General features: G+C 42.7%; 1 protein-coding gene and 1 long non-coding RNA gene across 2 annotated transcripts in view; one reads left to right on the top strand and one right to left on the bottom strand.

The window, feature by feature from the left end:
• Positions 1-89: 89 nt before the first annotated feature.
• LOC139802025 (uncharacterized) lies at positions 90-27,686 on the top strand. Its single transcript, XR_011728467.1, has 6 exons — positions 90-547; positions 4,126-5,114; positions 9,983-10,122; positions 12,111-12,221; positions 24,145-24,276; positions 27,239-27,686. It is a non-coding gene; the product is annotated as an uncharacterized lncRNA (long non-coding RNA).
• SLC7A10 (solute carrier family 7 member 10) overlaps positions 1,739-27,942 on the bottom strand; it is a 34,743-nt gene continuing 8,539 nt past the window's right edge. The window contains exons 2-11 of the mRNA XM_071756749.1: positions 16,276-16,480; positions 13,594-13,745; positions 12,766-12,891; positions 11,627-11,780; positions 10,007-10,130; positions 9,808-9,911; positions 8,741-8,837; positions 5,502-5,651; positions 4,964-5,141; positions 1,739-4,316 (exon numbers count right to left, since the gene is read on the bottom strand). Coding sequence (XP_071612850.1) covers positions 4,189-4,316; positions 4,964-5,141; positions 5,502-5,651; positions 8,741-8,837; positions 9,808-9,911; positions 10,007-10,130; positions 11,627-11,780; positions 12,766-12,891; positions 13,594-13,745; positions 16,276-16,480 — 1,418 coding nt within the window. The 3' untranslated portion in view covers positions 1,739-4,188. The remainder of the gene's footprint in view (positions 4,317-4,963; positions 5,142-5,501; positions 5,652-8,740; positions 8,838-9,807; positions 9,912-10,006; positions 10,131-11,626; positions 11,781-12,765; positions 12,892-13,593; positions 13,746-16,275; positions 16,481-27,942) is intronic.

Here is a 27,942-nt window from a genome sequence, read left to right as displayed (position 1 = left end):
AGATGTTCGGATTAAAAACCCAGTGCAAATGGCAATCTGCCCATGACCTGAACAGGGCAAACTTTGTCCCTGTCTCTTGTCAGTCTGTTACCCTGGCAAACTGTTCAATAAGCCATCCTCCCCTTTCTGATTCTGTCTCTTGTGTTCCTGGCTACAGGGGTTACATGATGACCAAGGCTGATGCAAGTGGTAGAGGTTTATGTTTTGTTCCCTCTTAATTTTGTTTCCTGCCTTGTGATGCCACCTAGGTCTCCTTTCTATCACTCTCTCTCACCTTAGGACTTTAAGATAAATTTCTTTTTGGCCTCTTGGCATCTTGTGGCCATTTTCTAATCCTTTTCTTTGGATTTTCCTTTTTCATGTATCCAAGTGCAAAATTTTCTCACTGAAGTTGGAACACTGGTGAGAAGTGTCCAGGAATGATGAGGAGAGGTTTAGAAAGCCAAGGAGGCTTTGTCTGCGTTTACAAATGGAGCCAGGTCAAGTGCTGAGACAGGGCACACACACCTGAACTATGAAGATTTAGAAAAAGATGGATTCCAGCAAGGTGCACTATATTTTAAATTTTTTTTTTTAAATTTTTATTTGTGACATGCACTTCAGTATATCTCTTAAAACTCCTCAGCCTCTGGGTAAAGACTGACTTCCTGTCATTTGGTGCTTGGTGCAAAGGGGCTAGAATGGAAACAGGGTTGGTTTTCAAGGTTTCAGGAATTCACAAATAAGGGAGTTGAAACATGAGAAATACCTTGACAAAGGTCTCTGAAAATGAAGAGTGGGACAGCACATTCCCTGGGGGTTGTTTGTTTGTTTGTTTGCTTTCCCTTCAAAGATGAGTCATTTTATGTAGCTTCAGCTCGTTGGCATGGGCAGGCACGTTTGCTTTCCCAGCATTAGCTTTGTCCACAGGAAAGCAGTGAGCTGTGCTGGACTTCCCAGCTGACCCCAGCTCCTCACCCGACTCTGGTGGTGGCTTTTCTGGAGCCACCATCTCTCCTCCCATGGTCAAAGGCTGAGTCAGGGTTATGCTTTCAGAAGCAATTGAGTGTAGCTAATGAAATCTTTTCTGCATATTTTTTGGATACATTTTTTGTGAAGATGCTGCCAACTCAAATGTAATTTAAAATACACAGTGACTCATGAATCCTTTCTGAGTTGGAGGAAAGCTCTGGCCTCATAGGAGTCTCGTTCCTTGACTCTGCTGAGATTAAGTTCTTCTGGGTTAAATAGTAATGTGAACTGAAAGCAACCAATTTCTTATTAAGTTGATGAAAAAACTTGAGTTCAGATGGGCCAGCAGCAGAAGCTCTGCCTCATTCTCCCTGTGTTTGCCCTGGTGCCCCCCAGCTTCTGTTTCCTGAGGAATGGCACCTGCTCTGTCAGAGGGCCTCTGCCCCAGCTCTGGTTTGCAGGATGCATGGCACAGTGACATCCTCATCTGTTGCTGCTCTTCATATTGTGATAATGCAGGTAAGAATAATCCAGTACATCCTTCATGGACTTTGCAGGCTGTAAATTGCAGGTGATTCTCTTGTCAATACTTGCATTATTTTGTTTGCCCTCCGAAGTTCTCTGAATCCTGTATTACTGTCCATGCTAAAAGAATAAACAGCGTGGAGTATTTTTTTTGCATTATAGCCTCTAATATTATATGCTACATAAATGTAATAGCATATATTATATATTCCTATATAATATTGCATTGCTTTTAAAGCTTCGTTTAAACTTCTTTTGCATATGAGTTTATCTTTCTAGTTAGAAACTGTACACATTAGAAACCTGCTTTTGCAAAGTCTTTGAAAAATAATACACATAATATTGGGAGCACAGATGAAGCAGTTCCTGAAAATGAAATAAGACATCATGGGATAGCTTTTTAGGCTTGGTATGTAATTTGAAGATGAGCTCTACTTAACTATCCTGTTTTAAATTCAGCCTTCTCATTTAAGGCCAGATGTTGATTATTTTGAAGCATGGCAGGATAATCAGGAGAAATTTGAACCAAACCCGTTTAATGACAATGAGACAATTGGTCCTTTAATTTTGCTTTTGATTTCATTAAACAACAGCCAAGGAAAGGCCTTGGTAGCAGTTACAGCACATTATTATTATTATTGCTGTTGTTGCTGTTGTTGTTGTTATTACTCTTACTACTACTACCTTTCTCATTACCATAGAGACTTGTTTTCTCAAGACCTGCAAAGTTTCCATGGTGGCTGATTTCCATAACTTAATTATTTACAAACAAAATAAAACCACACTAAATCATAGTAGTTCTGAAAACAATCATTATTGCTGGTGCTATAATGCATTTAATTTTCTCACTAGATAATGAGGTTATTGAAAAAAATTAATCTGTTGGAAATTATACCACAGAAAGTGGATTTTGAACCATGGAAATTAAGACTCAACCACAAGAGCCTCTGACATGGGTTAAATACTCAGGTGCTTCTTTGCCTGTAGAAATAAGGGAGGTGTGCTGTGATTTAAAAAACAAACAAACAAACAAAAAAACCAAACCCAAGCTGAATATATATGATTTTCATTAGCAAACTTTATGTAGTCATAACATTTTTTAGAATATGGAATGTCTCTTTTCATGTGTGCATATGTACACACAGAACACGCCTTTTTCTTTAGCTAAATACATATTTTAATCTCTTATGATTAGCAGCTTTATACAAAGAGAAGAGTATAAGTTCTGTTTCTTTTTAGTGTCTACCATCTGGAAGTTCAGTGAGAGATAGGTAGGTATTTAAAAATAAAAATGCTTCTGAATAATGTATTGTGGTGGAAAGATAGATTCCTTGAACTTGCTCCTCATTTTAAGTCTGTTCTCAAATCTTTGTAGAGTGTGTGTTGTACTTGATAATCTAAGAGATAACAAATCCTTCATTTTTGTACCAGGGCCTGTGACACATGGGAAGATGCTTTTAAAATTGGCTGTTACCAAGGCTACTGAGCATGATAGTTTTTGTTTTCAAAAGTTGCAAAAGAATTGCAATTCAAAATATTGCTAAAAGCTGTTCTCACATTTTGCATTTTCAAAAGATTCTTTGGTGTGAAAGTGGCCATATTGCTACTGCAGCAAATCTCTATATATTAATTAAATACACGACTAGATTTTTTTCTAGGGTTTGCCACAAATAAAATATGCAAAACACTTTCTAGAGAGCATCTGATGTGAGAACGATTTAGGCTTGCTACTTGGCTGAGCATAGTTGAAATGGGAATTTGTCTCTGAAGCAATGTGTGACATCATCTGATACCTCAAGAAAAAGGAGAAATGTTGGGCTTGGTTCCACTGTTTCCCCAAGATCCCACTGCTGAGCCCACTGAAAACCCTTCCCTGTCTCTTGTCACCTGGGTGGTGCTGAGTTTCATTCCAGAGCTCCTGGTCAGTGAATGAGCTCCATCCCCACCTGGCACACAGAAACCCAACTTTGCCTTTGCAAAAATGCTTCAGAAGTGAGAGACTCATGATTTGTTCTCAACTTCTGTATGGTTTTTTTTCCTCTGTGTCACCAAATGATGTCTGAGTAGTCAAGCAGCCTGTTGGTTTTGTACCTTTACCCTGAGGTCAGCCCAGGCTGGTTGGTGGTTGGTGCAATGACCCTGCCCCGGCGAGGGGCGTTTTGCTCTGGCAGGTGTGTACAAGGACCATCTTTTGGGTTGTAACTTTGAAACCTCATGTGTCACGTGCAGATTCACCCACCCAGAATTTTTCTGCTGGTATGGATGTCAGAGAGTCTAATTTTTCTTGATTTCTGCACTTTGATTTTGTCTTGGTAGCTGCCGTACTTCTGAAATGCCTCAATGTTTGTGTCTGGTCAACCCTCATGGCAGCTGAAGCCAGTGTTTCAGATATTTCAGAGCTGTATCTGTGCTGCTTTCCCTTGCTGAGCAAGTACAGTGCCAGAAAAAAACAGTGAACAAACCAATATTTTTTTCCCCCTATTTTTTCTATTTTTTCCTTTTTTTTTTTTTTTTTTTTTTTTTTTTACAGAAACCTAAAAGCTACAGATATCATAAAGGATGTAGCTCATTTTCTGGTCTTCACTATAGGAGCACTAAAACTTTTTTTTCTTTTTTTTTTCCTTTTTTTTTTTTTTCTTTTTTTTACAGAAAAACTTTTTGCAAAAATCAGCATGTAAACAAGAAGCCACTTCAGCCCCAGAGGCTGCATTGTTATTTCTTTGCTGTGGTCTCTCCTGCTGGTCCCAGAGAGCGGGCTGAGGGCGTCTCCTCCTCCTCGGCAGCTCCCCCCTGGGGGTAGACCACAAAACACAGCTTCTGTCCCCAGAACGTCAAGGACTCTGTGAAGAGCAAACACATGGGTGGTTAACTGGGATCCTTAACACTTCTAAACAGAAGCATGGTGCTGGGACCATGCAATGTGAAAAGGAGCCTGCAGCCTCCCATAGTGCATCCTCAGAGCAAAACAATTAAAAGCCAGACAAATAAAATAGAAGAATTGGGTGCAGTTTTAATTTTACATAAGTAAGGCTTTCTTATCTTTATTATTTGTAAATAATGCATTGTGCCATGTGGGGCTTGTGCAGCATGACTTGCTGGTGCCACAGTGACAGGACGAAGGCAAAACTCTTGGCCATTTATTCATTTAATCTTCATATGCTTAAAATTATACCCCTGTGCATCTGCCCTGGGACAAGCTGCTGTGAGTGAGCTGAGGGTGGGGAGATGCCCAGAGCCATGGAAGGAGGCAAATGTGCCCAGGAACAAAAGAAGCAGTCGCTCAAAGGCAAGTGCTGTCTGATCCCCAAAATGCCACTGAAGCCAGAGATGCTTTGTGCCCAGGGACTGCTCAGGGCGATGGTTGGACTCGCATCCCAGAATCAGGTGATTCTGGGTTGTTCCAGTACTGATGCATCCATCAGAGGTTAAGCAGATCCCTGTGGAGCCATGGACAACCAGTGGCCCCAGGAGCGCGGTGCTGCCTTACCTATTAGCTTATTTACACACTTTGGTTTATTTCTCCAGTAGATTCCAAGAAAAAACACTGGCACTCCAGTTAAAATGATGATGAGTCCAACTCCACAGACAATTGGCTCAGAGTATAAGCTGAAGATCAGCAGAAATGCCCAAAACGCCAGGTAGGTGATGGGGATTAGGAGGTTCACCTGCCAGGAGAGAGCAGAGCAGAGCACAACTGTGCAGAGCACCAGCAGTGGCCGACTGGCCACGGGGGCTGTGGGCAGTGCTGCAGCCTCAGGACCCCACCCTGGGTTGTGCCCCTCTTCCCTCCACTTTCCAGTCATCCTTTCTGCCCATCCCAGCAAGTTTACAAGGGGTCTGCTTGTGTATTCTGTTTTTATACTGACAGCACTTTGGGACATGTTTTGGGACCTTATAGTGTTACCGCTACATCAAAAAAAACCAACAAAACTGTTCTTCAAAATGAGAGGATGGAGGGCTTGGTGTGCCTGTCCTGCTCTCTGTACTGCTATGGTAACCACGAGATTTAGCTTTAACATTGTCACCTTGATAGGTCTGAAGATTTTGGGCTTCTTCCAGCGTAACACGATCAGGCCTATAATTGTCACTCCATAGCAGAGGTAGTTAATAAATGACACGTAGTTGATTAGTGTGTATGTGTCTCCAACCAGCATGATGATAAGAGTGGCCAAACACTGCAAAGAGAGAAGCATTGTCTTACTTGGATCATTACTGAAAAATGAGCTTAAAAGCTGTAAAACCAAGCAAAGAACCCATAAAAGCAGCTAAACTTTTGTTTATGGCCCCTGCTGGGCATTTGATCCCTTCTGCAATTTGATGAGTTATTCCTGAGCTGTGCCTGGGGCTGAATGGGGGTTTGGGGTTATCTGGAGCATGCCAAAGTCTGAGACCAGCAGGTCTGTTTATAAATACCCTGGGGTGCTGGCAGAGGTGGCTCTGCTGCCCATGGCTAGGAAGGCAGGGCTGGCAGAGCTCCCCATGGCCCCATTCACCCATTTCTGTTGCATGTTATTTTAAAAGCTCTTGAACGTTATGGTGGGGACTTGTGATAAAAGAAAGATTTCTTGCAGACTGATGTGTTGTGGTCAGTGCAGTGCATTGTTGCAGGTTAGCTGTATATTATAAAGAATAAGAGCTTTGCCCTTTCCCCCTGCCAGCCCACATCTCATGCTGTGGACGATCAGCATCATTAATCTTTTGAGCATTATTGGCAGGGAGATGGGGACATTTCCATGCCTAGTCTTGCTTGTTCATGCTGTATTTCTGCATAGTTCTGTAGAGACACTAGAGCTGGCTCGAGGGCCAAGGGGTTGCTCCTCATGTCCCACACCCCTTCCCCTCCAATACCCAAGGAGTTGAGCCCCTGCCTGCACCATGGGTCCTACAAACCTTGTCTGCTGGTGGCGAGAGCCTGAGGAAACTAAACATCTAGATCTCTCCATGTAGCACTCAGGATTTGAGACTGTATTATTCCAGGCTCTCTTTTTGCTTATATTCCTTTATTTTAATTAGCTGTTTCAACAGCAAAGTCCTCTCGGGAGGGAGGGCTTCAGCACCACTGGCAGCAGGAGTTATGCTCCACTGCAACCAAACAACCCTTTGGTCCCTCTGTTCAAAGCCTTGCTGGCTTGGCAGGCTGAGGGATTTCAACACCTCCAGCAGTCTGATCCCAAAACAGATACACAACAGGGACAGTGTTTTGTACTGTTGTGCTGTAATATGGCCCCTGCTTTCCTGTGGCCAGCACAGGGTGTTGCACAGACACACACGACCCTCTCCTGCCACTAACAGGTTTTGCAGTGATGCTGCTGGGACCAGTGAGATTTCCTGTGTAGGTGACACTGATGTGTCAGATCTGCTCCCAGCATGGGTGTGATCCCTGGCTGCTTTGAGGCTGCTGAGGAGGTGCTGCTCCCCCCATCACCTGGTCACAGCCAGAGAGAGAGAGAGTCTGCTGCTCCCTGCTGTCTCGCAAAAAAAATCCCATTCTGTTTATGCTATATCTAATTTGATCCCTTGGTTTTTGAAAAGATTAGTAAAAGTGTAGGTCTGACCGGTCATGTTAAAAAGGCTTTTCTCTGGGTACAAAGAAACCTTTCTGTATGCAAAGAGCTAGGTGTGGGATTCATTGGAAGGGAAAAAGGAACCTGATGTGTTAATTAGGTTTGCCTAAAGTCTGACCCAGTTTGCTATTGTAGCTGCCTACAGTACATTTTTATATTTCTATTTGTTAAGAAATTAATATTTCTTCACAGCATTTGATATACCCTGTGCTGCATTAAAATGCCTTTGGATGATGAATGGATGTGCAGTGTTGGTAACTCAAGGGGATGGTTTCAGCAGAGCGGGGGTTGGTGTATGTCTGATTGATTGTGCCTGGGCAGCCTGCTCCTGTCAGTGCTGTTCCCCAGTGAAACAGTTTCTGCAGCTCAACATGTTACTTCAGCTGATGCCTTTTTAAGGACAGAGGAGTTCTGCTTCCCCGGCACCAGTAGAGCTGAGCTGCCTGGCAGGATGGGCTCTCTGGATGCTTGGGGCAGGGCAGATCTTGGGCACTTTACCCCAAAACCCTGCATGGGTAACATGTGAGATGTTTGTGGTCAGGCACAAAGCCAGGGAATGCCTCAGCTAGATGGGTACTTTCTCATAAAAATGGAATGTGTAGGAGGATTCTTGGGTGAAATTCGGTCTGGGTGTATTGTGCCAGGATTACTCTTAGAGTCAGATGATACATAAGTGTGCACCTTCCTAGTGCATCTGGGGTCAAACCCTCACTGTTTTGGTATCAGTGGCAAATCTGCAGTTGGCAGCAGTTGATGTAGCCGAAGTTTCAAGCAAATGCCATCCAGGGAATTCCCTCACTTGGACCACGTAGTCAGGGATGACAGCATGAGGAATAATTTCAGCATATTTTATGCCACAGTAAAATGCATCACACGTTCACTATTGGTAAAACTGTATAAAGCTCTTTGTTTTGAAGAAAAACTTCTGTAAGTCATTAGTATAATTTATGCTGTATAAAAAGGCAGAGAAGTCTTCCTGCAGGGGCACACTGGCAATCTGAACAGTCCCAAGCCCTCCAAACATTTGGGCCTGTTGGTTTCTGATGTTTGTAGGTGGCCTCTTGTCTGCCTGATGGATTATTCAGCAGAGGCTTTATTCAGGGCTATTGTAATCATTGTCCCCACTTGCTTTTTTGGCCCACAGAAAATAAATAGCCCTGGTCCTGTGAGCACTGCCCCATTATCCCTCACAAGATGCTTTGTTTATTTAGAGCACTTTTAGAGCACTTTGCCCTCTTCCTGGGACCTACCATGTCTCTGCTTTTGCTGGTGGGATCTAAACCTGCTCTGCTTGAGTGGGATTAGCAGTGGTCATGGAAATTTCCAGACATGTGTGGAAAGTGAACAAAGTTAATCACTAGAGCTCATATATTCATAAATGAAGTATCTCTGTTTCAAAAACCAGTCTCTGTCTTTGCTTTGGGTAGGACAAGGGGTGATAGGCTTATATTGCAGCTCAAGTTGGGTGTGAGGGAAGCCCTCTAAGTGCTGGGAGGGAGTAAGAGGGATGATTTTGGAGGCTGAAGGCTGCTCCTCTCTGGGGCTATCAGAGCTGCTCAGCCTGCACCCACCAGCAGGCCTTCAGGACAGCTCCTTTCTCTTCCTTTGGGGTAAGAATAAGTTTTCCCACTCTTCTCTCTGTGATTCAGTATTTCTAAAAGGAGGTTAGAGGCCAGCAGAGCAGGAGCAGTCAGACTTACACAGACGAGCAGGGCAGGGATGGGTGTGCAGTTCTTGACATGGATCATGGCAAGCAAGCTTGGCAAGTGGCCTTCTCGGGCACCAGAGAAACATAACCTGGAAATAAGAACAGTAACACTGAATCCAATGGGTGTACAACAGCCTTTTTAACATCTAGTCATATAACATCTCTAATCTCAATGGCCCCCCTTGGTCTTTTTGTGGAAGGTGGCTGTGGCCAGTGGCTTCTGGGCTGTGACTGGGAAAACCACTTGAGATTCTGTGCAACCTGGAGCAAGTTACTTTAACCAAACCTTTCAGTATATGAGACCTTTACCAGCTAATGTCACCTGTGAAATGACTGATCTGAGATGCTGAACTATCTCTGAGGAGAAGGACAGAAATCTGCCCAGTGCCTGTCTGCTGGCCAGCATCACCTCCTTACCCAGGGCGGGATGAATATGTGAAGGGTGTGAGGTGATCAGTCATAAATAGCCAAGGCATACAAAATTCTCATAGATAATATTTCCAATGTCAAAAGGCTTTTGGATAAGGTTTAACATGCCTTAAGATTTAATTTTTAAGTGCATAATCTGTTATGTATGCACTCAGATTTGTTGCACCTCACCTTTGTTGTCCCCCTGTCATCAATGTGCACACAAAGTATCTTGCCTGAAAGGATTTTTTACAGCATGGGAATGAAAACCTCTGGAACTGGGAACAGCACCAGGCCCCAAAACTCTTCTTGTAGGGAAGCACAGTTTAGATTGTAGCTACTGGAGCTTTATTGATGTAAAATGACTTTGGTTCCATGCTAAAGCCATGTTTAGCTCTTACTATGAATTATTGCACATCTGAAGATGCTTTCAGTAGTTTGTAAGGATTGTTTCTCAAGAGATTCCAGAATCCAGTAGTACATTTGCTGATTCAAAACAGAGCAATTAATAACTGTATGTATCCAACACACCCAACAGTGACCTCATGCTCTACAGCATTCAAAATGTCTAGCTAGTATTTCTTTAGCAAATTAGATTAAACAATCCCTCCCCAAATTAGATAACATTCATAAAATTGTACTCCATCTAACCTTGATGAGGTAAAAAGGTATCCATTTATTCCTCCAAATGTAGATAGGGCCACTGAGACTGGCATAACCCAGGAAAAATAGCCCAGTAACTTTTCACCAAATGTCTAAAGCAACAGAAGGCAGAGAAACTGAAATACACTGCAAAGTACAGAACTGAAATAAAAGTTTGTTTTAGACTTCCAGGGAATGGTTTACTTACTACCGCCACAGCGTTGGAGGACAAGAGCTCTTGGGGTGACATGGCAGTGAAATATGCAATGTTGGTGAACGTATACACAAATGTCACCAATGGGATGGATATGAATATGGCACGAGGTAGGTTCCTAATAAAAGAATTAGGAGGGTAGATAAGAAATTACAGTCATGCACATCAAGAGCACAACAACCGTGTATGGCCCAGGGGGGGTCACCCAGCTGGGTGGGTTCCTGGACTGCTTCTCTGGAGGGGAACCACACTTCCATCAATTCTTCAAGCTACTGCAGGTTGGAGAAGGCTAAAAGTTCTGTGACACATTGTGTCTGCAAAGGGCAGATCTCTGGGACCAGATCACCAGACCAATGAAAAGCAAAATAGCCATTTCTGAATAGCCCGAGATGCAGGCACCAGTGGTGGAATAAAATGCCTTGTTTTGCTTTACCCTCACCTGCTCTGGAAAAGAACAGGAGACCTCTTTAGAGGTGAACACCTGAACCATTCTGCATCTAACACAATGAAGCATTTTTCTCTTTGTGTCGGGTTTAGAAAAAGTTTTCTAAAAAGGTATTTGACCTTTGTGATTTTGAACAGATTTATTAAAAATGGGAAGGTTTTTTTGGTTATCCAATTACTTCCTTATATTTTAATTTTCCCTAAGAGGCTGCAAAAATAATATATAAAATCCATCCTTTTTATTTGTCAACTGAGGCCATATTTGCCTTTTTTAAGTAATAACTTTTTGTTATTGAGCTTTGAAATTGTGCCGGTCCATTAAATTGTTGGTGTTTATTGAGGGGAGCACATTCCATGGTTTCTTTATTCCTGCCAAGATCTCTGGACATTCCCTTTACTACTCACTAATGTGGAGGCATGTGCAGAGCCCCTCGTAAGACTGCAGCTGTAATTCATTGCCATTCAGGCTGTGTAATAGCTTAAACTACTTCTTGTTTAATTGCTGTGTGTATTGAATACCCAGAAATAACTCGCCCTCCAAGAGCTGCTCTAGGCCTTCATCGTTCTGCTTCATCAGATCAGAAATGCTGAGGAGTTTGCTTTACTAAACTAAAATTCACTTTCCCTCCGGCTTTGCCAGCCTGCTCATGATAAATCCTTCCCCAGCCCCATCCTGCACCCAGACCAGCAGTGACCCAACGTTGGTCACCCCAGCTTGGGCAGGGAGCACTGCCCTCACCACACAGTGACTCTCTTAACCTTTCAGGTGTCTGTGGAAAAGCCCCTTTGGGTGAAGAAGCCAAGCAACTTCCCATGTAATTCAACATCTTTCTAATAGTGGTGATTCTTCCCATAGGTACCTGTGTGGCATCTCATCACTGGTTAATTTTCTGCTGTAGAAGTAGTGTGTGATTGGATAGTGCCACAGAGATAATACTTTGCTGATAAGCTGATGTGACTCAGCCTTGTGCAATATATCCTTAATTTCAGTGTTTTTTACCTTCCCTGCTATCTTTTCTAAACAGAAGATATCTCTCACTCCTTTAGGGAGACTGGTCCCATAGACATGAAATGACATTGCTGCACCTTATGAAATTAATAATATTACCAGCTAGCTCCAATGTCTCTGCCCTTCAAGAAAATGCAGATGGGATGGAAATGGATACTTGCCTGCGGGGATCAACCAGTTCTTCTGTTACATAGTTCAAGAAGTTCCAGCCACTGAAGGCAAATGACCCTTGAAGAAAAGCTAATGCTAAATGCCCCACTGTTGGAGTCATCCAAAAATTGAACGCATTGCTGGGTGTCAGCTCTTTGTAGTTTCCTGCACAGAAAGTGTAAGCAAGAGGTTAAAACACCCCTAGAGAAGTGTTAGCTACTTGGAGGTACCAGGAAATGGGTCAATTTTGAGGTTCTAGTCTTTATTTTTGTCCTTTACTGGCTTTGGGACTTTATGCTCTAGAGGTCTCCATGGGCAGGCATTGTGGGATGGTGTCCAGGGGAGGAGGCCAGGGCTGTGCACAGGGGTGTCCCTTGCTGCACTCTGACCCAGAGCTGGTGTCACAGTGCCACCCATGGGACCAACACACTGTCTGAGCATGGCTCCTTGACAGGGCTAATTCATACCTGTCCCTGCTGCTGTTTTCTTTTACAGGAGTTTGGTGGTGTTTAGTAGAAATACTGAAAAACACAATGCCTGTGGGGCTGGAAGATTTGTCAAGATTATTGGACTGTTTCCACTGAGAAAACAAGTTCTACAGTCTCTGTAAGTGTCATATTTCATCTTCCTTTACATGACTCATCATATACACAATATAAACATAGTGAGCCTTTTGTGTTTTGTGCTTTCCATTATGTTGGTGTATCAGTGAGACTTTTTTTTTTTTTTTTTTTTGCCTGTTTTTGACTTTATAAGTGACTTTTTTTTTGTAAGAAATTGGACCAGTGCCCAAAATGAAGCAGGTACCTTCCTGCCCAGAATCACTTATTTATTTTACACCCAGAGCTCTTAAAATTTAAGGAACATGGAACAGATGAAAAAAATTCAGTAACTATTCTGAAACATCTTTAGCTTTCCTTATTTATCCTATCAGAACTGACAGAGTGGGCTGAAAAGGGACTTGTTTAAGGGGACACAGCTGATTTTTCTGTGCTATCCTTTTCACAGTAGTGTGAGTGTAGAGCCCCTCAGCTTGGCTATACCCAGGGCTCTGTTGGGTCAATTTGTAAGGTGGGAACAGAGGAGTCAGTGGGGAAAACAAAGTCTACCAACAGTACCATACCCATGTTAGAGCTGTCTCACAGAGTACCTTTAAAGATCTGTATGAAGCCCACAATAATGATAAGGGCCAGGGCTAAGAGTTTTCCTGCTGTGAATATATCCTGAATGCGCGTTGCCCATCGAACACTGGAGCTGTTCACCCAGGTCAGGAGAACTGGAGAGCAAAAGATTGAATTCAGTGAAATGAAATGTTTATTTATTAACACAGTCAAAGCATTAAAAAACAGACTAATGCATTTAATCCTGCATGGAGCTCAAGCATTGCTGGAAGCAAGGGTGAGGAGAAGCATTGCCTTTCCCTGGGAGCCACCCAGCTGCAGGGACATCCCTGGCAGATGGGGCACTGCTGGTTGGGGCTCAGCTTTGGTAACAGTGCCTCTGTGTGCAAGGATCTCTGCTTCCTTATGGAAACAGTGAACATTCCCCATAGCTCTGGTTCACTTCTGCCAGCCCTGCAGTTAAGGCAGAGTAGGTATGTCTCATGCTTTCTACATGCTTACATTTGTGAATGTAAAAGAAGATTAGGAAGGACTCAAATGGTGGTGGGTAACCCATGCTGGTGGGGCAGCTGTGCTGGGTGCCTGTGGCTCTGCAGGGAGCACAGCACTGTCTTATCCCATGAGCACCCCTGCTGCCACTTTCTCTGGGACCTGCAGGGAGTCAGGCACTGCTGAACCTTGCTGCAGGCAAGTGGGAAAGGAATGATTATCCCACAGCAGTCATAGTGCCTCCCCTGGAACTGCCCTGCTTGCCTTTGTGTGGTGGCCATGACCCCAGCCTGGCTGCAGCAGCCCCTTGAGTGGTCCCATGCAAACCCCAGGCAAGCTCTGTGTGTGCACAAGAAGCAAATACTCACGTAAACACACCATGGAGAGGATCCTGGAGGCATTATAGGGGGGGATACAGTTAGGGAAGACAGGCTGCAGGACATAGTTTGAGAAGGTCAGTGCAATGACAGCCAGACTGGTGGGGTACATGATAAGCACTGCGCTCCAGAGCAGCAGAAACCTGAAAAGACAAGAAAAGCACAAGAAATAATTCTGGGGTGTGGCAGAGGAGGTGATGCTTGGTTGGCTGTGCTGTACTTTGAGATGGCTCCTGGGGCACTGGGAACAAGCACCTTTGTCCCAGTCAAACCTAAGTCACTTACTTGTGCCTCTCTTCATCCCTTTTCCCAACTTCCCAGCACAATCTACATTTTAAATTAAACATTTTAAAGCAAATCACAGTTTAGAGAAGTATGGAAGAGTGAGGATTATGCCCAGAGAGTATGCCTTGATTCAGCTCTGTACATCATAGCAAAAGCATCTCTGTAGCTCCTGGGCTGATGTCACCAGAGCAGGCACCAGCCTCTGCACTGAAGCCATCTGTGAAGGGTTTCAGCAGAACCCCCATCTGCAGGCAAGCTGCACTGTTGGGGTTGCTACCAGCTCCCCAACACTCATTGGAGTGTTTCTTGTCACCATCCAGGTTGTCTCTGTGACCTGGGGAGCTGAGTGCTGCAACATTCTACACTAACCCAGCCAGGGTCCTCTCAGACTGGTCACCAGCCTGCAGCTGCTGCTGAAGGTGACTGTACCCAATGAGGTGCAAACTCTCTTGTAGAAAGGAATAAACAGCATGATTTTATTTCGGTCTCTAATAGTCTAGAGGACTTGGTGAAACTGATTCTCAGGCATGTACTTGGGATGTGTCTGTACTCCTAAGAGGATCTCACATTAGGTATAAAATATAGAGTCAAGCACCCTATGAAAATAAAAAAATCAGAGTGCAACCTGCTGGTGTGTCACTGACAAAAGAAGTTTTAAGTAGATGCTGTAATATAGATCACCTTATCACAGGAAAAGATGAACTGGTTTAAGAAGTCTGAGTAGTTTGAATTATCATTAGTATTATCCTAGATTGCTGAAACAATTATTGCCTTTGGCAAATTCAAGTTTTTGCAACAACCAAAAGGAAATGTAGAAGTATATTTGAAGTATATTTTACTTGCAGTTTGGAGTGACACTTATTAAAGCTTTGGCTTAGAGGTCTCTGATTTCAATACTATTGGTTTTTAGGAAGGATGCATATTCATTTGTCAGTCACTGCTAGTGAAGCAGCTGCAACAGTTGCAGTGTTCTTGTTGAGCATTTAGAAGAAACTGCATTTACCAGAAATGCACTAGTGAGTTTTTCTTGAAGCTGAATCTATTAATTGTCTTCTGCAATAATAGATTTTAAGCCTATTACTTACTGGTTTGGGTGATGTTCTTTTAATGACCTGTCTAGCCATGCAAGCCTGTGTGCACGCCAGGTGAGCTGTGCTCCAGCAGCATGGGATGGGACACACTCCCTGCAGTCAGTGTGCTCACACACAGAAATGCTACCTAAAACAAAGTGATTTCTGAATGAAGATGAAAGCAGGACACTGCTCTCTGCCTGGTGGGACAGGAACTCTTTCTTGCCACCTCTTTCTCCTCTGGCTGGAACTGCTGGGGACTGTCCCTTCTTGTAGAGACAACTCCAGATGAGTGTTGCCTGCACTACTGCTTTCAGCAGCATTTCACACACTGTCCAGCTCAGGAGATGGCCTTGTCCTACTTCTCTGTTACCCCATTTACCTGTTTACATCACACCTATCAGTGTTATGATCATTTTTATTTATGCATCTAATTGTCAATACTGCCAAGCACAGAAGCTGGGGCATGCAGTGCTCCAGTGGTTGTTAGAATCAAACAGCACCGCTTTGTTCCTTTTGCAGAAAAACAATAAACAAGGAGGATTTTTTCAGGGCAGGGACAAGACAGTAGAAGTGAAAATGTCCTGGTCTGGGTGTGTATAATACTTGCTCCTGTCCTAAACATTTTAGTGGGGGTAGACCAAACCATCCAGGTTTGCTATTGGGAAAATCCTTTGGCAGATGCACTAAAGCTTTGTTTGATGAATTTTGTTATTTGCTGTAGAAGGAATAACTCAGAAGAAAAAGCTGAGTTTAGGAGGAGAAGCAGTGCTTTTTGTCCTTCAGAGAGGTGCAGTGCAAGCTCCCAAAGTGCTGCTTTCAGCTTGGAGCCCCACATGTGAGTGCGGGCAGGCAATGGGGTGCTTCCCAAGTGGAAAACTGGAAGCACTTGTGAGAGTTCCCCACAGCTGCAGGTTTTAGGTGGTGGCTCAGGAAAGTGTAGCCTGAAGCAATGTCAGTTACAGGAGGACTTTGGTTTATACTAAGTAGCTCCAGTCTGGCTTCCCTGGTTCTTGAAGCTTCTCAATACAAGGTTCTGATCAGTCATTACAGGCAGGCAGGAATGTCACTTGGACACAATGACATTTACAGCACCATTCCTTTCTGTCATAGATTTTATTGAGTCAGAGAGGAAAGTGAAAGGGTCTGAAGCTTTGCATAGGGCCAATTTGTTATTTCTAATGAGAACAGAGAGAATGGCTTTGCAAAAGCATTTTATTGACAAACGTTGCTTGACTATTCCAAGTTAGATGTCTTTTCCACACTTACTATACTTAATATAAACATGTTTTCAAATTTAGAGAGATAGAGTACTTACCCAGCTAAGCCACCAAAAATCTCTGTGACGTAGGAATAGTCCCCTCCTGATTTGGGGATAGTAACTCCCAGCTCAGCATAACAGAGCGAGCCCAGGGCAGCCACCCCACCGCCAAGCACCCAAACAATGAGAGCCAGTCCCACTGAGCCAGTGTGTTCCAAAACTCCTTTGGGTGAAATAAAGATCCCAGAACCAATGATATTACCTAGAAACGACAGAAGGTTTCCAGTGAGATAAATGAAAGCAAGAAAAGAACTTTTCTGTTAAAAAAAAAAAAAAAAAAAAGCAAACAAACCCACAGCCCCCACCCAAGCAAACAAGAATCACCTCACCAAATCCTCCAAATCCTCTCTTCCAATATTTTGCTGAGTTGTGTTTTATCTGAGCTCAGCCTGGGGAAAGCATTGCTGTTTATCAGCAATCAAGGATGGAGAGTGTGTGCTCAGCTCTGCTGGAGCCCAGTAAGTCTCAAGTGTGCAGCTCCATTTGCTGCTGGTGGTTTTGTGGCATGAACTGGGACAGCTGCTGTCACCTGCCATGCCGAGTGTTTTACTGAAAGGAGTTAGAAGCTTCTTTGTAATGCAGATCTTCATCATCTCCTGAAAGGAATCCAGACAAAGCCCATCTTCTCATGTAATGGGAAGTTGAAAAGCCCTCTGTTGTATTATCTATAATGTAGAGGCCAAGAGGCACTCTTCCCACTAGGGCAGGTTTAGGACTGTGCTTGAAAATTCAACTCTAAGTCTCAAGTATTAGAAATAAATTAACATTTTATATTGCAATACCTGTGCTGCTTAGTCATTGCCCATAGATTTTAAGGGGATATTATGGGGTGACTGAGATACCAAACAGTGTGGACTTTGTCTTACTAATTTTGTTTAATTAGTGTGTGAGCTGAGGCAGTGCTGGGTGTAGAAAGGGAGTGCTGGATGTCACAGATGCTCTTTGTTTGCACAGGGCCAGGGCATGGTTAGCCTCTCGGATCAGTGGGAATCATTCAGCAAGAGGTGCTTCAAAGCTGCTCAGGGTCTGGAAGGAGGTATTTTTTGTCAATCGTGGGACTTTTTCAGCAAAATCTCATTTGGGAACACCTTTTGCTAAAAGGATGTGAAGTTCCTGCTGGTTTTTTTGTTTGTTTGTGTTTGTTTGTTTGTTTTTTTAATATCTAGAAAGTGCTTTTGATCCAGGGAACAAACATAAAGCAAACACGCTTTTCTGGTAGACTGGTATTGCCCTTTTCTGAAGCTGTACTCAATCTTGAATTTCAGCTGTAAAGGAAATACTTGCCTTAGGAGTTTGAAAAGTGTCTTGACAAAGTCTCTGGCACTGCTGTGTGCTGCAGTTGTAACTGCTGTACTTTACTTGTGCATATGGAGGAAGTCCTTACATTATAGAAGATCTGTAAAAATGATCCTTTACCTGCCAGCATAGATAGCTCTGCATTGCTATTTTTCACAATAAATGCACCTGGAAATACTGCAGCTTTGAGAGAAGCCAGTGATATTTTGGGGAGCATACTGAATTCAGCACATCCTGCTTTTCACCATGACAGAACTGTGAGTTTTAATTTCATCTTTGAAATAATAGGACAGTATTCATTCTTCTTCTGGCAACACCAGTGCTGAACATACAGGGATTGCCCAAAGACAGAATAACCCATAAATGAGTCCCCTGGCTCCTCTCACACCCTCTCCTCCTGCTCAGTGCTCTTTTACCTTACCTCAGGTTTGCTGCTATTTTCAGCACCAAACAGCAGATACAAAAGCCCCTCCGTCAGCAGACCCTTGGCAAGAGCTTCCACCCCCATGCTCTGTCACTGTTTTCTTGTGTCAGTACGTGGAGAATGGAGGATGCCATTTGGATTTTATCCTAACTGATAATGGATGAGAAATCTAGCAAATGTTCAAGCTGGTGTGCAGTGTTGTAGCAAGGTGTCTCTGCAGACCTGTGCTGTGTGGGGCTGCTGGGGTGACCCCCAGATGCTGCTGTGCCCACAGGCTGGCAAGGGGAGAGCTGAGTGTGCCCTGGCTTTCTGTGCCTGTTCAGCTGCCCTGGTGTGAAGGGAAGAGCTGTGGATGGGCTGGGGAGGTGCAGGAATGAGGAGATAAGCAGTGGGAAGCAGTGTGACCCACACCATGCTGTGAGGGACATGGGTAAGAGAGATGAGCCTCAGTGAGGTGTAACCACAGAGATAAGGTGATGGCAGTCATCTCACGTGGCAATGATAAAGTGCAGTCTTGGTGCATAGACAGAAAGCCTGTGGTGTGCTTTTTAAAATGTTTGTATTTGGCTTTGTCAAAGCCCTGGATATGTCTGTGCTTTGGGTTTCTGCTGCTAGGAAAGGGCACTGCTTGTCCCTGGGTGCTGGGCATAAAGAGGCTGTCACTTAAACTTAAATTGCTGTGGGGAGGGGGTGTCCATAGCACACTGGGCTTAGAGTAACACCCTCCTGCTAGGGCATGACTGCCAAAGCAGTCCTCCATGTGTGCAAGTCTGTATGGAGCTGGAAATATCTACTGCTTTTGTTATTTACGGGTAAGGCTTTCTGGATGCAGCTACCTGAGGGAGCAGGACAAGAAGGAACAGGCAGCCTTCTGGATGGTCCTTTCACACAAACAGTCACAGGAATGTTTTTATTAGATTTTTTTAAAAAATGTGATTAATTACTTCATCTAGTGCCCTTTATGAATGAATATGTGCTAAGGCAAAATTCTCTTCCAGCCTCATTCTGGGTTTCCTATTATTTAGCTCTTTCAACATGTGCAAAAGCCGTATCAGGAGGAGTGGAAGTGCTACACCCCTTCTGGAAACAAAATGTTCTTATGGAAACCTGCCATGAATGTGGTAAATGTGCCTGGGAAGTACCTTTGCTTCACTTGATGTAAGACATGCTTAAAAATAGATAGAGTGGAGATGCTGAAATGCTCCAATGGGATGTCAGTAAGTGCATGATGAGAAGCAGAGTTTTCAGGAGGTCTCATGTTCCTTATCAGAAGTTCCTTGGCCAGAAGACTTAGCAGTAAGGCACATGCTTTACCTACAATAGGTATTTTAAAGCAAGCCTTGGTCAGCAGAAACAAGGGAATTTGATGAGCAACTCTACAGCAAGAAAGAAATAGGCAGTACAGTTCAGGGAAGCCCTGGTTGCTGTATCACCATGCCAGGGATAACTTGTTTCAGATTTACTAGCACTGGTACTCCTGATACTTGCTGCATTTATTTTTTTTTTTTCCTAAGATGTGAATAGATGGAAAAAACCCACAACTCCTACTTATAACATAGCCACTTTCTGTGCTCCTTCATGGCCTCTACTAGAGTTTCTTGGCTACAAAGCTGCCTCTTTGAACTGAAAGGAAACTAATGCCCACATTGCATATATATTCATGCCACAGATGTATCTTATAAATATAATAGATAAAATACAAATATTTATTTGTATAAATATAGTTGCTGATGCCACCCAGCCTGCTGTCCAAAATATCTATTGTAACATGGCAGGGAACTGGGTGTGAAGTGAGTTCAGGCTGTGCTATCAGCCAAGCTCCAAACTGAGATGAGAATTAGGGAATGGGGCTTTACTGAAAAACCTGATGTTGTTGGTTTGCCTCTGGCTTTTCAACACTTTGAATGTAACTATGGGAGCTGAAACTCATCTTTTAAATGAAAGCTAAATTCTTATTAAAACACTTCAAGGGCTGCACTTTGAAGGAAAGCACTAAATATTGCTGTGCTTGTGAGAAAATAAAGGGACTTGGTAATACTTTGCATATTCACTTAGCATGCAAAATCCTTAGGGCACCTTTTATTTATCTCCAGCACAACCAACACAGACTGTAAAAATAATGGATCTTGTAGTCTGTAGAAAATATTTAGTAATTCTTCAGGAATGGCCTTACTGATCATATTTAGAGATCATGTTTCTGATAAAATGAAGCAATTTCCTGTGTGGTTAGCAAAGAAAAATATCACTCATGCTTTTTTTTACTGCTTGTGCATGTCATTAAAGATCTCTGTTACACATCTGAAATTCTGAATGAGTCTGTATTATGGACTAGAAATTTGTCTAAGCAGCTCTTTCCCCTACAAAGGGGAACATTAACAACACAGAAATTTATCTTTTTCCCTGCAGTAAGGTAAATGATTCTGTGACTGGTTGTTCAGTGAAGGACTACAGCAGGCACTGTTTCTGAAAAACTGTATGGTTTGTGGGCATAAATCCTACCAGACTCCTGCTTTCACTGAGTGCTGCTGGTACTCCAGAGCCCAAGGTGGGTCACCCAGCACTTGGTGGCTCGTTGCAGGTACTGACATGGGGAGGACATGATGTTGGAAGGCAGAGGGAAAGCTTACAGTACCCAGGCATCCTGCTTCCTCCAGCATTGCTGTGCAGGCATGTCCCATGTTTATAGAATCAGAGCAGCAATTGGGAAGACAGCATTCAGACAGAAATCGGCATCCTCAAGGATTATGTCCCCAGCCACATGGTGGGTGTTTCATTGCTACAATTTAAGAGATGCTCTGTGTTTATGTCTGGGTATCTTGGCTATAAAGAGGAAGTCCAGCATCCTTTCTCAGTGCCAGTGTGGGGAATGTAAGCCATTATTTGTCATTTCTTTTAAATGAAGTGGTAGAAAATGGTTTTTATTTTTAAAAAAAATGAAACGATTGAGACCAATCTGGTTTCAGTTACAGCTTTCTTTTGGTACATTGGTACAATGTAGCTACATTTGCTACTGTAGCCTCAACAGCAGATACAGTTTTCCCTGGTAGCTGTGAATAGAAGAATAACCAAAAGTCTATCCATACTCTCAGGACTCCCACATCTTAAAATAGCTCTCTTATAAACAAGTGCTGAAGCTTTACATCCTGCTTGGGAATTAATAAACAAATATATCTTATTTGAGTATGAAATATTGTAAAGATTTCAGATTAAGCCAGCAGGAATAATGCTTTATGAATCAGTTAAATCCAAATTAAATATGAGGTGGATTACATCGATAATAGCAACGCTATAAATCACCGTGGGTATTTTTATATTTATTTAGCAGAAAAGTAAACTTAAGCAGCCTCCAGTCCAGCCAGTTGTCAGTTTCTAATTGGGTCTCAGGAGTTAAGCACTCTTAATTAAGGACAGTAGTGACTGCTTTTGATTGTCACTGCCATGTTTGGGAACTCAGAGCATGGCACACCTACAAAACCAGCCGAGGAGTAACATGCGTAGCTCAAAATTTTGGTGCTAACCATAAATGTTGGGGCAGCACAGGCAGTCCTACAGCCTCTACTTATTTCCAGGAAATAAACTTGCTGCTCTCTGCTCTGGGTGACCTCAGGCTCTGCCCTGACCCCCTCACCAGCACTGTGGGACTGGCAGGACTGAAGGGGATGGACGGGCAGAGTGCTGCTTGGCCTTTGCCCTGCTCCTGTACAGATTATTAAGAGAAGTATAGCATTTAATACAAGAGATTCTAAGTGCCCACCCTGCCCCCTACCTTTAAAATACAAAGGGTAAATGATCTCAATCAATCAAGCAGTTTGGCTTAAAAAACCCACCAGAATATAAGGACTCTCCCGAATTAAAATCAGCAAACACTCCAAATGTGTTTTGTTTTGTTTTTTTTTAATCTCTAGTTAAGCATGAATTTAGGCTATATGGCAGTGTTTTAGATGTTTCATGTAATGGTCTTGAACTTTTTTGTACTTAAAATAGCAGTCAGAAAACCATAATGAAAGATGGATGATGAAGAAAATAACCTATAGAGCTTAGCATTAAAGTAATAGCCATTTAACTTCATATGTGAGTAGAAAAATATTACTATTGTACCACTGGAAGATGAATTACCTCTCCTCTGCTAACATACTTGTAAAGGAAAAACTGAAAAATGGCTACAAAATAAGGGTGATAATTTAATGTCTCTGGGAATTGGTATTTAACAAAATTAAATTATCTTAAAGCCTGACTTCATTTCAAATATTTATGTTAAAATTCCTAGCAAGTAAGAACATGACCAGTCATTACAAACTAATTCCAGCATTCCAACTGGATTTTACTGGGTTAAGAATTTGTAATCTGATTATGCTACACTCAAGTTTAAAGATTGCAGAAATTAAGCTTCTTAAAATCCTGACAAAAGTGTTTTCTTTAACTTGTCGCAGATTTATAAACAAGATATTTGCCTTTTAAGCACTAAGATACAGGTGAGGCTCATGAGGACCTTAAGAACCAGGTTTCTCTAACAATGAAGGTGTGGTTAGCAGAGAAAACTGGGTAACGGAAAGTAAATATAACAGGAATAAGTTTAATAATAACAAATGTGGTCTTACAGAGGGTGTGACTGCTTTTGTACTGGGGTTATATTTTGCTATTGCATAAGTTACTATGGAGGTTTGAATTCACATTATATATTCAAAAGTAATATCTCTATATTAAAATGAGCTGTAGCCTCCTCACAATCTTTTCACGAGTAGAACATTTAATCTGCCAACCTCGGTTTCCTGCAAAAATCTTTAATTTAGGAAAAAAAAATTCTTTTGTGAACGGAAAACCCCAAAGAAACCCGGTCGGGTTCTCCATCCTTCCCCTTTTCTCCGGGGAGCAGCAGCGAGTGGGCAAGAGGGGTCTCCGGCCGCATCCCCCCGGTTCCCCCGGTCCCCCCTGTCCCCGAGCGCCCTCTCCAGGCCGCGGGGGGCATCGCCCCGGCCCCGCTGGCGGCCCCGCGGGTGAGCAGCGCTGCAGTGCCATCAACTGGGAAACGGGAGCGACTGGGAAGCGCCTGTTCCCTGAGTCGCTCGGGAAGAGGCGGTGCGGATGGAATAACCAGAATTTAAGGGAATGTTGTTGTGCCTGTCACATTTGGTTTGCTGCTTCCCCCTGTGTAACTTTAATCAATCTGTCCGCAAGGTGACTGCGTGTCTCTCCCCCTTCAGAGAGAAGACACTGTTTTCTTGAAACTTTAAAGACCAAAAGACTGATTAAATTGCAAAGAGAGCTGATAGCAAGTGGATCCTGCTTGTATGTGAAGGCTGCTCTGTGGTGCTTTTGGGGGTGTGCTAGCCAGGTCTGTTGCAATTAGCTGAGAAATTCATAATCTAGAGAAGAGAAAAACTTGTGAGAACTGCTAGCCTCAGTCTTCCTGGGACCTTTAATATACCTGGGGCCATTTGAAAAGCTTTTTTAAAGGCAGTAGGCTGCACATTTGGCTCTGGCTTAAGGTATTTAAGCTGTTTAATAATGACTAATAGTTTGGAATGGCTTTCTACCAGCAGTGGAAGGCAGCCTTGGAGAAAAGCTGTACTTGCAAAACCTCTGAGGTGTGTTCGTGGGACTGTAGCATGTTGCTTCTCAGCTGAAGTTTGCTGGTTACCACATGAGGCTGGGCATCCTCAGACCAGTAGTAGTCCAGCCTCTGCCAACATACCCAGTAGCTTAAAAATACAATGATGTGGTGATTTAAAGCTTCTACCTTTTCTGAAAGGGGATTTTCTTATATATCTTCTTTGTAGAATTAGTAGTAATTTGTCAGTGTTTTTTCTTCTACTGAAGAAGGCTACACAAGAGAAATTTCATCATGAAAGCTTTTAAACCTGTGTTTTGATAACATGATCATCACAAAATAATCTGCTACTTGAAAAACAGTCAAAGTTTACGTTGGCAGGTGCTTTACTGTAAATCACATATCTGAAAAAGATATGATGTGGGGATATTATCACTATAATATTTACTAGTCAAATGCTTCCTTAACCAAAATCAGCAGCACTTGAAACTCTAATCCCATCTGCTGGCTTGTAAGCACCAAGCTCTCCTGAGTATGCATGTGAGCATACACTGGGTATGACAAATTAATTCACAAATCTGTGTGTTCAAATTTGCAGGTTGTAATTTATGACCTGGAAGGAATCATGGTTATGGCCATCAGTCAGTGCTGGTGCCCACATGCATAATGACTCCCTGTGCTGGAGACCAAACATTCAGATGTTGTGTGTAAAAGACAGACCTGATCTATGGTAGGTAAATAGTGAGATGATGAGGATCAGACCTCTTAGGAGCATGTGAAATAATAAAGACAGATGCCTGATAGTGCATGTTGGCTTTTTTTTTTTTTTTTTTTTTTTTTTTTTTTTTTTTTTGTTGAGTAGTGGTGCTGCAGTGTGGTCATATCAAAGGAGAAGTTAAAGCCTGCATGATAGGATTTTTGTTGTTCTAAATTGAGGACTCCTTGAGAACTCCTTTTATTCTGCTAATCCTTTCAGTGGCTGCAGGCTCTGTCTGCTCTTTTCAGGCACACAGACCACTGCTTTATTTCCTGCTCCTCTGTTCTGACTCTTGTACTTGGTCTGATTTCTCCACTTCCTTAACTTCTGACTTGTTCTCCTCTTCTCTTGCCAGTGTAGGATATGTGGGCTGCATTTCATTACCATGGAGAGCAAATCTCAGCCACCCGTGCCTTCTCTATACACTGCAATGATAAGGCAGAAATATTGGGGAAAACCTTCTCCAAGGGGACCGTGTGGCATTTTCCTTGGGATGTTCTCAAAGGAGTAACACTGAGCAAGCTCTGGCACGCTGCCACACTGAAAGCAGCCCGTTTAGAAGTAGGACTGTTTGTCTGGGTGGGGATTATTCCCAGCCACCTTTGCTGAGCTTTGTATTGCACCTTCCTTTGCCTCCTTCTTCCCTGGCACCAGGGACCTTGAGTAGGGTCTACAGCAGGGCTGTGCTGCCAGGAGAATATGAGGGGCTCCCACGGAGAGCTGCAGAGCAGATCTTTTGGGTGGGTCCAGCTGTATCACCACTGGCAGCACCTGCTTGACTGTGGGGAACAGGGGCTCAAACTTTACCTGCTTGACTGTGGGGCCTCAGCATGTAAAGGAGCTACTGTGACCCTTGAAGCCAAGCCAAGAGAAGGCTCCAACCCTTCCACCAGGTTCCAAAGAGAAACTGAATGCTAACCACCATTGAGGGATGCTGATGAAACCACTCTAATGTTCCTAAAATCCCTGGGTTTCCCTGTTAAGAAAGTGCAGCACCGAACATTGCTTTCTATAAATAGTGCAGTTTTTAGTATTAGCCCTTGTTACCTGTCCCATATCTGTTTTCTGTGCTCTCTGGACCTCAATATTCTCCTTACTTGGAGTTTTACCTGCAAACGGCAGAAATGTCATTAAATCCACTGATGTAAAAAAAGGGCAGTTCCTGGTGCCCTGCCCTGCATGCATACTAGAGGAGGTCAGGATCTTCTCTAGGATCCCATGTGACTGACTTCTACCAGATATCCTGATTTTAAGGAAAGCAGCTGATAGTGGAGCTGAAGAACAGATGCCAGCCCATGCAACAGATTTAATGTGTGTCCCTTGGCTGAGAAATTCTGCAAGAGACAGCGGTGCTTCTAGGACACCTCTAACACTGCCCTCTGCACCTGCAATGATTTTTCAGTTTTCATCAAGAAGAAATTACAAAATGCTTCTCTAAAGCTCCTTAGCTTAGCTTAAATCACAGCCAAAGAGTTCAGCTGTATCAGGGAGTGCTGTGGGTTAGACAAGGGCAGTAGGATAAATACAACTTTTTGCCAGCCCAGATTCTTCAGCCCCACTCATGCCAATGGCAAGGGACCCTGGCTCCATGTTTTTAAGCATAAGTTGATTCATTAAAAAGCTGCATATTTTTTTTCTCATTCTCCCTAGTTGTATTCTTTTTGCTCATTGTGACTGAGAATTGCAAACAGATTATTCTAACAGTCTGGAAAATTCATCGGAAACTGCTGCCCAGTGGGAAAGCCTCTTTCTGTCCACTCCTGAAAGCTGTCAGTCCTCATGGAACAAGATCTCAAGTTTATATTCTGGTTGTAAACTTGTGTTAGGAAATTCTGGTGTATTTATTTTTACTTCTGTCAGCATGTTGTCATTACATCTCTATTGACTTTGATTCAATTTTAGCAAAGTACACAAAGATATGCTTATATTTCTCCATGTTTAATGAACTGAGGTGGAATTTAAAAGAGAAAATGGTATTAGTTTCCTGCATAATATTTAATTTAAAGCTCACACCTAAATTTAAGTGCATTTAAATTATATCAACTTAAACTTATCAACCTGAGTTTAAATGAGATTCACCAAGATTCGGTGGGCCAAGGGTTGGACTTGATGATCTCTGAGGTCCCTTCCAACCCAGCCAATTCTATGGTAGTGGTAAGACTTATCAGTTTAGTATACACTTCCACAGGGATCACTTACAATGCCATATTGCTGTCCTCATGTATTGAGAAACTAGTGCTGACTTGAATCTTGACTTTATTTTTTAATCTTTTCTTTATATTTAAAGAATATATTTAGATAATTTTACCAAAAAGAACTAGGAACTTCTTGATTCCAAAAGAAATGTCAGCTTTCCCTTTTCTTTTGAAACTTAAATATTTGTGATCTGGGCATTTAAGGGAAATGCCAGATCTGTTGTAATATGATCTCAAAAGTAAGCAGTATTACTATGAAATTTTCTTTTTCACATATGAATCCTGTATTGGCAAATACTGGAACTATCTTTTGAAATGAAGTTTTTTTCAGAATTGGTAGACTTCACAATGCTAACTGATTGTGATGTATCAAATTTGCCTAAAAAGTTGTTCAGCTGTATGAAAATTTAATCCAAAAATGTCACTCCTTCCCCTCAGATGGGAAAAACTTGGCTGTAGAGTGTTTAGAATACACAGAAACAAAGAATTAAATTAGGAGATCCTGAAAAATAAGATTAATACAGCCCCGAACACCCCTGCTATCACAACATATTGGACACTGATTATGATGAACATTCTGTTCTAGTTCTGCCACAGATTGGAGATGTTTGACTTGTTTTAGGTAACTAGGAAAGAAGAAAAAAAGACAGTGGACCTCTGCTTGAAGTAGCTTCTTTAAAAATGTCACTTGACAGGACTTTTGTCATTGTTGGTTTCTTTTGTGGTTGTTGTTTTTCCAGTTATGGTGTTTTTGAGCAGCAAAATCTCAGACAAGATGTCCTTGGGCTACCTCAGAGGGCTGCAAAGGGAAATGCAGATATTTCAATAGGTGGTGCTTTTAGAGCTCTGTCTTCAGGGAGATCCTGTGAGTTGGTGAGTAGAAGAGAATTTGCTCCTCTGGACCTTTGCATGCTACTTCCTCTGTCTCTGAATACAAGATGTTGATCCCTACCTGCTGCAAAGGGCAGCTGGGTGCCCTGACCATGCTTGGTCAATGACAAGTGGTTTTAAGATAAGATTTGTAGTAAAAGAAGTATGCAAAACTGGTACCCTGTAACTTTAATTAACAGGAACAGATTATTCTTGTCCCCACTGCTCTCTGCTGTGCTGTGCAACCTGAACACAGTATGGTTCCCTAACACCCAACAGTACAGCACAATGGGTGGCCTCACTCTGTCAAACATGGTGATATGTTCTATGGGTAACAATGGGATAATGTGCTCCATATCCAGATGCTTTCATTTAATTTAGGGCCTCATCCTATGAGGCAGTGAAATCCTTGGCTCTCATTGACTTCTGTTGGATTTTAGGGACTCAGGACCTGTTCAGAAACGGGTCTTTAATCCCTTATTGGGAGCCTGAGCGTGCAAAGGGAGCTATTTCTTCTGCATGCACTCATAATATGTACAGGATTTGGGTACCTTTTGTAATAGTCTGCTTAAAT

Source organism: Heliangelus exortis, chromosome 13, assembly GCF_036169615.1.
Source record: "Heliangelus exortis chromosome 13, bHelExo1.hap1, whole genome shotgun sequence".
Taxonomy (NCBI): domain Eukaryota; kingdom Metazoa; phylum Chordata; class Aves; order Apodiformes; family Trochilidae; genus Heliangelus; species Heliangelus exortis.
Note: the sequence above shows the minus strand (reverse complement) of the source record. Positions and strands in the feature narration are given on the sequence as shown.